Below are 12,003 nucleotides of genomic sequence, written 5' to 3' on the forward strand. Positions count from 1 at the left end.
TTTTGCCCATCTATCCAGCCATTTATCCATCCATCCATCAGTCTATCTTGCCACCCATCAATTCACCCATCTATCTATCTATCTATCTATCTATCTATCTATCTATCTATCTATCTATCTATCTATCTATCTATCTATCTATCTATCTATCTATCTATCTATCTATCTATCTATCTATCTATCTATCTATCTATCTATCTATCTATCTATCTATCTATCAATATACTGGTCCATCTGTCCTTCTACTCATCTATCAGTCCATCTACCATCTATCTGTCCTTCTACCCGTCTATCGTTCCATATCTACCTACAGGTATCTACCTACCTTCCCATCTATCCATCCACCTACCTACCTACCTACCAATCCATCAATCCACCTACCTACCTGCCTACCAACCATTCATTCATCTATCTATGCCCATCTATCCTTTAACCCATCCATCCATCAATCTATCATCCATGTCTGCCTGTCTGTCTTTGCCATTCCATCTATCTATACATACGTCATTCCATTTAACTCTGCTTCTATGTCTTAGTAAGTCTATCCTTCCTTACATATATCCATCCATCCATCCATCTTCCAATTCACTTACAAGTCTATCTATCCTAAATCCATCCATCTACCAATCAATCCATATTGCAAACTACTCATATATCTTTTTGCCCATCTATCTATCTATCTATCTATCTATCTATCTATCTATCTATCTATCTATCTATCTATCTATCTATCTATCTATCTATCTATCTATCTATCTATCTATCTATCTATCTATCTATCTATCTATCTATCTATCTATCCATCCATCCATCAGTCTACCTTGCCACCCATCAATTTACCCATCTATCCATCCATATTTATACCAATCTATCCACATAGCAATATACCGGTCTCTCTGTCCTTCTACTTATCTATCAGTCCACCTACCATCAATCTAACATCTATCCATCCATATAGCAATCTATTCATCTATCTCTGTGTTTATCTTTCTCTCCATCTATATATCCAGCTGTTTATCCACTCATCAGTCTAGTTCTAGTTGCCCATAAGTTTACCCATCTTCCTTTCCACTTGCAAGTCTATCAATCCATACTACCACCAATCTATCCATATTGTAATCTACCCATCCATCTGTCCTTCAACCGTCTATCTGTCCATCTACCATCTATCTATCCATCCATCCATCCATCCATCTGACAGTCCGTCCATCCTTTCACATACCTACCAATTATCCATCTACCTATACAACTACTTACCTATCCGCCCATCCATCCATCCTTCAGTCTACCCACTTATCCATCCAACAACCAATTTACCAATCTTCTCCTCAATCCACTGAATCAATCCAACTTTCAATCTACCCATCTATATGTCCATACATGTTTTTTGTCAGTCCAAGAATAAGACAGCTAGATAATCTAAAAAACGATCGTATTTTCTGTATAATATAGTATATTATTATAAAATATAACTATATTACATACTATAATACGTAAAACAAAATTATTTACAAAAACTCTCCACAAATCATACGGTGGTTTTAAAGTGTTTGCTCTTACCCTTTTCTATGTAGGATTTTGGGGCCCAGTGAGGGTCTCCATCAGCATAGGGGTCATTGTAATGCACCAGAGCAGCATCTTCTTCATCGTAATCCACAGGTGGGGGTGGAGGGGGCGGGGCTGCTTCCTCGAACAGGGGCGTGTCCTCAGGAAGAGGCGGCGGTGGTGGAGATGGACTGTCTGTTACTGGACGAAAACATGAAGTGGGTGAAACCCTCACTACGACATCATCTTTCATTATAAAATCAAAAACTCTTTACAACTACCTTACTTAGTTTATTTTTAAACGTACGGCACACATTGCCATCCCTAAGAAAGATGTTTTTAATGCAATTCTAAAATTCCCAGTAAGATTTTTATTAGAAATAAAAAATATGCATATTATTCCAACTATTTTAAATATTTTTATAATATAATTACACATTAAAATTACTTTTTAATAATATTTTCCATCAGGACCAAATCTTTTGAATTCAAAGTTTAATTTAAATTCAGTTGAAAACAAAAGAAGATATTTTGAAAAATGTTGGTATGCGAGTCACTATTGGCTTCCATAAGTAAATTGTGAGTCATTCTCCTTCAAGTTCATCCCTGAAGTGACAGAATAAATACCATGCTAAAATGTCCACTACTCACTGTTCTCCTGAACTCTGGCCACAAAGCCAGTGAGGGGAATCTGGGGCGTCAGCTGCACCACTGGAGGCGGCGGTGGAGCGACAGTCACTGGAAACACATGGAGCACAGATAGAAATGCATACACATCCAGCCAGCCGGACAGAAGATAACAGAGAAAAAAAACAAGCCTAAAGAGTTGCGCAGTCATATTATAACATGAAGAGACTGAATAGCAGAAAACAGGAAGTTCTTCAGTTACTTCAGTTCCTATGTATTTTCTTACACAGCCCTGCATCTTGAAAAGAAACAACAATTTACTTTAATTACTTAATACAATAAAGCAATGTATAGATCTTCAAGTAATATAAAATAAAGGTATAATAATACATGAAACTGATGGTTTGGGATCAGGTCTGTCATGATTTGAAATGAAAACTCAGGATATACTGTAGCAGAAAACCAAATCAGTATTATTATTAGACTTATTCATGAAATTAAATACATTATAATTATTATAATATCTGAGCCTGTTCTTTGTTCCATGAGTATATTTGTGGAAAAAGCCAAAAATACATTGTATGTGTCGAAATTATTGATCGTAATTTTAAGCAAACAATTATTAGAATATTATGTAAATATTGTTTTCAATTTAAGGCACTTAATAAATTTCCTCGCATAAGTATAATAAAACTGAACATACAGTAATAACTATATATTTGTTTTGTAACATGAATTGCTAAGAATTTATTCAGCAACTTTATTTATTTTTTTTACTTTTTATTTAAGATTTATCAATATATATATATATATATATATATATATATATATATATATATATATATATATATATATATATTTTTTTTTTTTTTTTTTTTTTTTTTTTTTTTTTTTACAAAACAGCCCCTTCCCCAACAAATTTACCCCTTACACACGAGGGTATACATAAAATAATAATAATGAAATTATTATTAAAAAACAAAAATAAGTTAAAAGAAAATAATAAAAATCAAGAGTATTGCAGACTACTTTATAGGGGATACATTTGTACATAAAACTATATTGTGTTGCATTGTAGTTGCATCAAATTACAGTGATGATATATACATATCTAAATATGTCATAATACTTTTCCACCTCTTCAGAAAAATATCAGTCTTCATTTGTAGACATGCAGTCTTTTTTTCTACTATACAGGCTGGTTTAAGTGTCTGAATCCACTTAGCCAACTTTGGAGAACTTTCTTCCATAGAATGTACTGTTAGCATTTTTATTGCAACCAGTAATAATATCTTTAGGACAAATATTGTTTCTTCATTAACCATTTCTTTGGACAGTGCTCCCAACAAGCACTCTTTAACAACTTTAAATGTGATTTTCTCAATATTAAGTTTTTATGGAACAATTGGATTCCAGATATTCAACTAGTTGAATCTCGGCCAAATGTTATCACAACAAGCCATATATCAATGATCATTTCCAAAAGCTGACACTTTCGACTTTTTGTGGTCACATTTAATTACAAAATAATACAAACTAATAAAACAATTACACTTTCATTTTTTCATTAAAAGTATAACAAAATATGTATATATACAAAATATGTAATTATGCAATTTTTTTCTTAAAATCTAATTAAATATCATATATATAATTTTAATAGCTTTTTAGGGGAAAAACAGTATAACAGAATTAATTCTAGAAAAAAAAGTTCCCGAATATAGCGAGATAATATATGATTCTGGAATTTCACACAGGATTGTTTGAGATGATTCATTCACACTACACCACAGTGACTTTACTCAAGTCAGATGATTTTTGGCCTAGTAGTGAAAAGGAAGAAGCCATGTCACTACAGTCAACAAAAAATGTCCTAACAACATTTGCTGCCTGAAATTTTTGATAAACTGACAGAATTATAGCCGAAATATCAAACTTACAGTAAGAACTCAACTCAACTCAACTCACTTTATTTCTATAGCACTTTCACAAATCACAATGGATTACCAAAGTGCTGTACATAAAATCTAATAAAAAAGCATGTAAAATAGACATAAAACCAAAATACATAAACTCATATCACATGATTAAAAGCTAAAGAAAATAAGTGTGTTTTCAGTGACCTCTGAAAAGACTCAAAAGTTTGAGCTGTTCTTAAAGAGAATGGGAGATCGTTCCAGAGTCTTGGAGCTGCTACCAAGAAAGCTCTATTACCTCGACATTTTAAGCGTGATCTAGGAACTTGCAAATAGAGACGATCCATAGAGCGAAGAGATCTCACAGGTTGGTGCATAATAATAATTGGTAAGAAGTACCAAAGAGGGCTCTATTTTAACGATCTAGGCACAAAGTCTAAAGCGCAGGGCGCAAAAGCATTAAGGGTGTGTCCGAATTCACTTTTGCTATTTTAAGGATGGAAAAATAAGCTTTGCGTCGTGGCACATGGTGTGATAGGGTTGAGCTTATTGTTTTAATGAGTTATGGGTGTGTTTTGAGAGTCTCATCTCCCATTGCCTTTAAGAGTCAGTTGTGTTATGTGCTATTTACATGGTAGATGTAATGGTAGACTTTGTAAGTGGAAAAACTGAACGCTTCACTAAAGAGAAAACAGTTAAACAGAGCATCTGCAGCGCAAGGATAGAGAACGAGCCTCCTTCAATCAGCCTCTTTACTTTCTCTTTCATGGATAAGGGAATGGTGTTGTATCCATCAGCATACATATTTAATTTAGTTTGTTAAGTGCAAAGATTTGTTTCAAAACTATTTCTAAATTCAGTTCTAATTTCCAGCAAAGCAATAAATGAACAATAATAACGAAGTGTGGTCAAAAACTGCAAACACACCCTCATAGTCTGAACCCTGACAAATCTAAGCTTGTTTTTATTAAAAACGACTATAAACAACTATAAATATGCATATAATAAATAATACTACTAATGATAACAACATTATACAAAAGCAAGTTGTCATAAATAAACTAAAAAATGCCCCCCACGAGATGAAGGCATGGAGGCAAATAAAAAAAAACTATAATTTTTGTAATATTTAAATCCTTTAATTCTTTTTCATTTGTAAAGATATTTGCGTATTGCTGTACATCCTGTGTGTATTCAGCAATCTGTAAGCGAGAAGCACAACTAACATAGAGAATACACAACTGATTTTGATATATATTGCAGTGACTGCAGTGGCATTTTAAGTGTCCAAATACTTTTTGAAGGCACTAAATGTCAGTCCCTATCAAGAACCTGAACTCACTTGTGGTCTGAGGGAATGTGGGACCCCCGTTTAGGTGGGGCTGAGGCACAGAGAACTGGGAGGAGCTGGCAGGGGCGCGGCGGTAGGTCCCGGTGGCTGACACCATAGAGGCGGAAGAAGAAGTGGTGGAGGAATTGTGTCTGGAGATCTGCCGGGAAATCGTTCCAAACTGAGACATCGGGATTGGGCCCAAACCTGGACCTGGAGGAACTGCTGAAGAGAGGACAGAGGAAAAAGACAGCCACAAAAAAAGATAGATATTATGAAGAATAGATGACATGACTGAATTAGGGGTGGATGGAATAACCAAACACAATCATAATCAAAGTACAAACACAATCAAATTAAGTAATAATTTGCAACTAAGTTTGCTTAACATGTTGATAATTCTTTCTACACACAGCCATATCACCCTGCAGCATAAGACCGGCTACTCACTGAAGCCAAGCAGGGCTGAGCCTGGTCAGTACCTGGATGGGAGACCACTAGGGAATACTAGGTTGCTGTTGGAAGTGGTGTTAGTGAGGCCAGCAGGGGGCGCTCAACCTGTGGTCTGTGTGAGTCCTAATGCCCTAGTAAAAGTGAAGGGGACACTATACTGTCAGTGGGCGCTGTCTTTCGGATGAGACGGTAAACCGAGGTCCTGACTCTCTGTGGTTATTAAAAATCCCATGGCACTTCTCATAAAGAGCAGGGGTGTAACCCTGGTGTCCTGGCCAAAATCCCTCTATCGGCCCTTACGATCATTGCCTCCCAATCATCCCCTTCCACCGAATCACTTTCTCTCCACTCCATCAATAGCTGGAGTGAGGTGAGCGCACTGGCGCCAATGTCCTGTGGCAACCGTCGCATCATCCAAGTGGATGCTGCACACTGGTGGTGGTGTGGAGAGACCCCCCCTCATGATTGTGAAGCAATTTGGGTGTATGGCCATACACAATAAATGCGCTATATAAATACACATTACATTACATTACAAGGAGTTGATAGTCTGTATATTCGCATTTTGATGCAAGCTGTGTACAGAAGTGCTATATTCACCATTATTCTATCAGTGTTCATTTATTTTTTTCTCACAGAACATCTGAGCTCTTCACTTTTTCCACATTTTGCAATGTTAAAGCCTTATTGCAAAACACATTTAGTTAATTATTTTCTTCAAAGTTCTACAAACAATACCACACAATAAGGATGAAAAAGAAGTTTGCTTGAAATCTTTGTAAATGTATGAAAGAATTCAAAGCATATGCCATGACAGTCAATATTGAGCTCAGGTGTGTCCTGTTTCCACTGACCATTCATGAGCTGTTTCTCAATTCCAAGAACGCAGAGAACGGACTTGCGTTCTTGTGAAGATCGGTCTTGCCAAGTGTCCTCGGAAGAACAAACTCGGGAGACCGCTAGAACAGAGAACACGTCCTGTGAGAAATGAGATGCTGTGTTCTTCCTGATGGTTGTATGACCTTCACGTGTGTTTAATGAAAATTTATTTAAACATTACAGCATTCATAAAACGATTTATTGTTTTCCCTTTTCACAATATATGCGTAAAGACTTTACAAATATACGTTGCACAATACAAATAAATCAAATTTTAATAGGAATTTCAGCAAATAAACAACCTTTTTATGTTCATTCATTTATTAAGACGTCCATGGTAATGTTTGTATTCACTGTTTAATTTAGGGAAACTCCTGAGGTAAATAAGTTATATCTCTGAACTTTAATAATAAACCTTTATAAAATGCTGCGCTTCCCATCTCAAGTCGCAATGACTTCTGGGACTTCTAGAGCGAGTTCGATGCTCAAGTCTGCATCGGTGCGTCCTCGATATAAAGAACACATCCGGAAACTTTCACATGTCCTCTGTTCTTGCAGTCTTAAGTATTGAAACTGAACTTTGGCAGCTGATGATGGCGTTACATGAGAACACGAGGACGCAAGAACGCATATTCAGAAATAGCTGAGATGTTTCCACAAACTGATGTAAGAGGTTAAATTATCGTATGCATTTGTTTATATAACAAAACATGTCTTCTTCACTCAAGAATGTCCATACTGACTCCAAAGGCAGATACTGATAAGATCAGGGCCTGGTGTGTGGACTTTTACGATGTGGTCACATGTTGATTGGTCAGTTTGAATGTCTCAGCATTTGGGCTTTAGTCACATGGTCAAGAAAGATACAAAATAGGTGTAAAACACTCTTTTCCTGGTCTGCTTCTCTCCTGCTCTGCTCCTCTCCTCCTCTGGAGGCTATCTTCTCTGCCTCTTTGAGGCCTACTTGCTCTCTTTGTCTCCGAAAACTGCTTTTTCACTGTTGTGCTGTTAATGTAGTGCTGCGTCCCAATTCGCATACTTACACTACGCCCTAAAAGTATGTACTTTTTTTTTTTAAGGAAAAATATATACTTTTGACTGTAACAGAAGAGTATGCAAGCTTTGGAACATATTACTCCCTCGTTAAATGATTGCTATGTTGCCTTGTTATGAGCCCTGTCCATTATCCACACATTATCCACATTTCTGTCATATTTAATGTCTTACCTTACTGGAGAAGCAGCAGCAGGTTAATCTCCCATTCACCAGTCTTTCATGCAGAGAAATCTTTGGATAATTCAGCATTCAGAAGTTAATGTCCAAAAGCGTCTTTATATAAGTTTAGTATTGTTGTTGCAGATGAAATAAAACACAGAAATTGTTTTTTAAATATTTTTTCAGTTGGCTAGATAATGATTAAATGTCATACAAACATCTTTACTGAAGCTTCTCTACTTGACGTTTGGTCTCGCGCGTCCAACATGTTTGTAGTTTATTTACACTTTTCACTCGCATTGGTAGTTCTAATCAAATTTATGTCCAACGAGTGAAATAGTAAACCATCCAGAATCCTTTGACATACTCTTTTCAACATACTACGATTTGGGACATGCTAATTCTATTATCAAAGTAATAGTGTGCGAACTGGAACGCAGCAGAAGTCTTTGAAATGCAATACAAATGCGTCAGATGTTGCCTAGGTAATGTCATTTAAACAGCAATATGGATGATTGGATATTTCTGTTTTTGGGACTCATTTTTTCTTGATATTTACTTTATTGAATAACAAACAAACAAACAATAAATAAATAAATATATAAACAAACAGGGCGCTTCCACCTAGCCAACTTTGCAGACAATGACAGCTAGGCTATAGAGTGTTGACATTATGTGCACACATTCTCTACCAGTTCAGCATGGTTGTCTAACCCTGCCTAGAATTTAGGACGGAGAAAATTTCTTAAGTGCTATGCTGTACCTGGCTCACTAGGACACACAACTGTAGGCTACCTGACTGTTCCAGATCGCTTCAGCATGATAGTGGAAAAGCAGCTATCGTATGGAAGAAACCAGGAACTGTTCATCACCTGGCCAATATCATCAATACAGTGAAACAAAAATCATGTTAAGGGGGGTGCTTTTCAATGGCAGTGATGGGTTAAAGACAAATGCGGCAATTTACAGAAGCACTTGATGAAACCTTGCTTAGGAATACTCTGGACCTCGGAGAGGCAGGAGGTTTGTTTTTCCATAGGACAAAAAATCCTAAGCAGTGGAGTGATGAGACCACAACTCTGCGAATGTCCCAGCCAGAGTTCAGATCTGAACCTGATTGAAAACCTTTGGACAGATCTGAAAATGGCTACACACATCCACATCTTCATCCAACTCTTTGGAGCTTGAGAGATGAAGAATGGGATTGCCTACAAATAGGTGTACCAGGCTTGTAGCATCATTCTCCATAAGATTTAAGGCTGCAACTGTTGACAAAGGTGCTTCGACAAAGTATTGAGCAAGGGCAGTGAATGCTTGTCAGTGGTGGAAAGAGTACCGAAAAATCACTCAAGGAAACGTAGCATTACTTGTCCAAATATGTAATGCAAGTAGAGTAAAAGTATCTGTTGTATATATTACTCAAAGTATGAGTAAAAAGTAGCCTTTTTAAAAGTATTCAAGAGTCGTGAGTAGTGAGTGTTACACTGTGAACGGCTGATGCAGGTGTGTAAACGTAACATTCTGTAGTGCATTTATACAGAAAACATCTGTCATCCTCTCATCATCGACCATTCTCTCAGCCATTGCATGTAAAGATTTTGGACATCTTCTTGGACACTTCCAAACAGTTTGCTGCATGTCTTAAGGTAGTTCAGTATGCTGTGATTTACTTTCTATAAGCGATTTGATTGGACAGGAATCACAGGACTGATTTTTCTAATCCCTATAGACAGGAAAAAATAAGGTAGTGACTGCAGGTTGAAAGAAAGTAGTGGAGTAAAAGTACCAATACTGCACTAAAAATGTACTTAAAGGGCCATGACACCCCCCACTTTCGGTTAAAGTCTACTTCAGAATTTTTTCAAAAGATGCATGATTAATTGGCGTGGAGCTCCGCGAGCATCGGGCAGGAGTGGGCGTGGCCAGCAGGGGAGAACGTGAGCAAACGAAGCTAGTTCACAAAATGAGACACAAACCGTGAGGAGACGCATGAGTTTATAGTTTACAAAGTTAAAATGCAAAGAAATGAACAGTGGTTTAATGCCCCGCTTCATTTGTTATTCGTAATTTCATATACACATAACCACAATTTATATCATTATGAAGATAAGTGTGTTCATGTAAACACTATAAATGAGGACTTCTCCCTCAATCCCCGTATCCAGCAGACTCAGTGCAGCAGGTCTCCTGACCTGTCAATTTTAACCATTAGCCCTGCTGGTAATATAGAGGATTTAGGCGAACACAGCAGCACAGTGATTTGTCTGAATGTGAATGAACTCCTGATAAAAGACAGCGTCCGCCATTCTCTAATTCTCGTGCTGCTCTCCCGACAAAAATGCTAGCAGCACACACACATCTTTGCTGTATGATCAGCCCTGACAGCATCGTGGGGGAAAACATGCAACAAACCCTGTGGATCATGGAAAAAAAGGCATATGAGCCTTCATGAACGGCTAAATACTATGTGCCGTGGGTCCGTGACGTGTCTCACAGCTCGGGCTTGACTCTGGCAGTTCTGGCAGGTCTCATGAATAATTAAGCAGCCGGCTCTTCTCATAGGATAAGAAAACTCCGCTATGAATAATAATGAGAAACCGACGCGTCATCATTGCACTTGCAGTACTGCGCTACGTCGCCGATTTTGATCCCGCCCCAATAATCATTTTAAACCCGGAAGCTGAAATTAGCTGACAAAAGCTCAAAATTATCCAGTTTTCCCCACAATTAAAGCTGACAGGTGCTAACATTGTCTTACTTGATGCTCAACACACAGAAATCTGTTAATATAAAACAAAAAGTTCTCCAGGGTGTCCTGAACCTTTAAGGGCAAGTAAAAGTACATGTTTTTAAAACTACCTAGTGAATTAAAACTGCTGAGAAAAACTACCCAATTACAGTAATTTGAGTATTTGTATTTTGTTACTTTACACTACTGGCTTATGTACAAGTGATTATTTATGATAGATTTGCTGTCATGTAACACAATGCCACAGAAGGTAGCTTAATAGCGAGCTTAGTGGTACTTCATTAGGATAATGCCAAAAACTCAAAGTCTCAAAGCCTGTGGGGACATAAAAAGACATCTACGTTCACAAGTGCAGAAGCTAATGTTAGTCAGAATCAAGATGGCAGGGAGATAACATTAAGTGATCCACAACAACCCTCCATTGAGCTCATTAAGGGAGTCATCATGACTGCAAATATTTACACATTAGAATAAATTTGGCAAGATTTCAAACAAACTTCTTTCATGTTGTCATATGGACTGTTATTTGTAAAATTCTAAGGGAAAATAACTAAAGTATTCTATTGAATAAGGCTGTAACAAAATGTGAAAAAAATAAAGCAATGTGACGCACCACACACATAAATAATAATGTCTTCAAATGCTTACAACAAACAATGCATCCACATAATGTAAACTTCTTGGAATTTAGCTTTGAAATGATAGTGCTTCAACATAAGATCATGTTAAAACTGAGAAATCTACAGTTACATCAGCCCAGCCCAAGGTTATAATAGTTTTGGATTTTTCATTAGTTTTAGCTTCTATTTCGGTTTTTTTTAGTTTCAGGGTTTTTTTCTAAATAATGAGGATATTTGTTAGGTTCAAAATTTAAAATCAACAAGATAAATATTTTATAATAAAAACTCAGTCATACATTTTTTGAAACATGTATTCAGTGGACACATGAACACTATCATCTACCACAACCATCTACCCGTCCTCAAATTCAAATACAGCAGCCCTAAGTACAATATGTGAGAAAGGCTGCTTGTGAGGTTAGACACACAGTAGTGATGGGCAGGGCATGATTACCCCAATGGGCATTATGGGCACAGGCCCAGGGGCCCGTCCGCACTTAGATTTTGCCTACTCTTCATCGCGAGGAAGACAATTAGGAATCATTAATGAGTGTGTGTATTATGGAGGACTCAGATTAATAGAAATGGATTGGAGAGGTGTTATCCAAATCATGTGCCTTTTTAAGTTTGTAGAAGTTCAACATTAAAAACACCCTTAAATATACATTT

At 36.9% G+C, this 12,003-nt stretch overlaps 1 protein-coding gene across 6 annotated transcripts in view; it reads right to left on the reverse strand.

Moving 5' to 3' along the window:
* The window catches only part of abi1b (abl-interactor 1b), a 47,299-nt gene that overhangs the window by 1,188 nt on the left and 34,108 nt on the right, over positions 1-12,003 (reverse strand). For 3 of the 6 annotated variants that reach the window (XM_068212840.2, XM_005171177.6, XM_073921255.1), the window contains 3 exons: positions 5,431-5,640; positions 2,197-2,283; positions 1,561-1,746 (listed from right to left, as the gene is read on the reverse strand). In XM_068212840.2, the coding sequence (XP_068068941.1) occupies positions 1,561-1,746; positions 2,197-2,283; positions 5,431-5,640 (483 nt within the window). Of the gene's footprint in view, positions 1-1,560; positions 1,747-2,196; positions 2,284-5,430; positions 5,644-12,003 lie in introns of all 6 variants that reach the window. The other 3 variants (XM_005171176.6, XM_073921252.1, NM_001076707.2) reach the window with 1 other exon arrangement.

Source organism: Danio rerio, chromosome 2, assembly GCF_049306965.1.
Source record: "Danio rerio strain Tuebingen ecotype United States chromosome 2, GRCz12tu, whole genome shotgun sequence".
Taxonomy (NCBI): domain Eukaryota; kingdom Metazoa; phylum Chordata; class Actinopteri; order Cypriniformes; family Danionidae; genus Danio; species Danio rerio.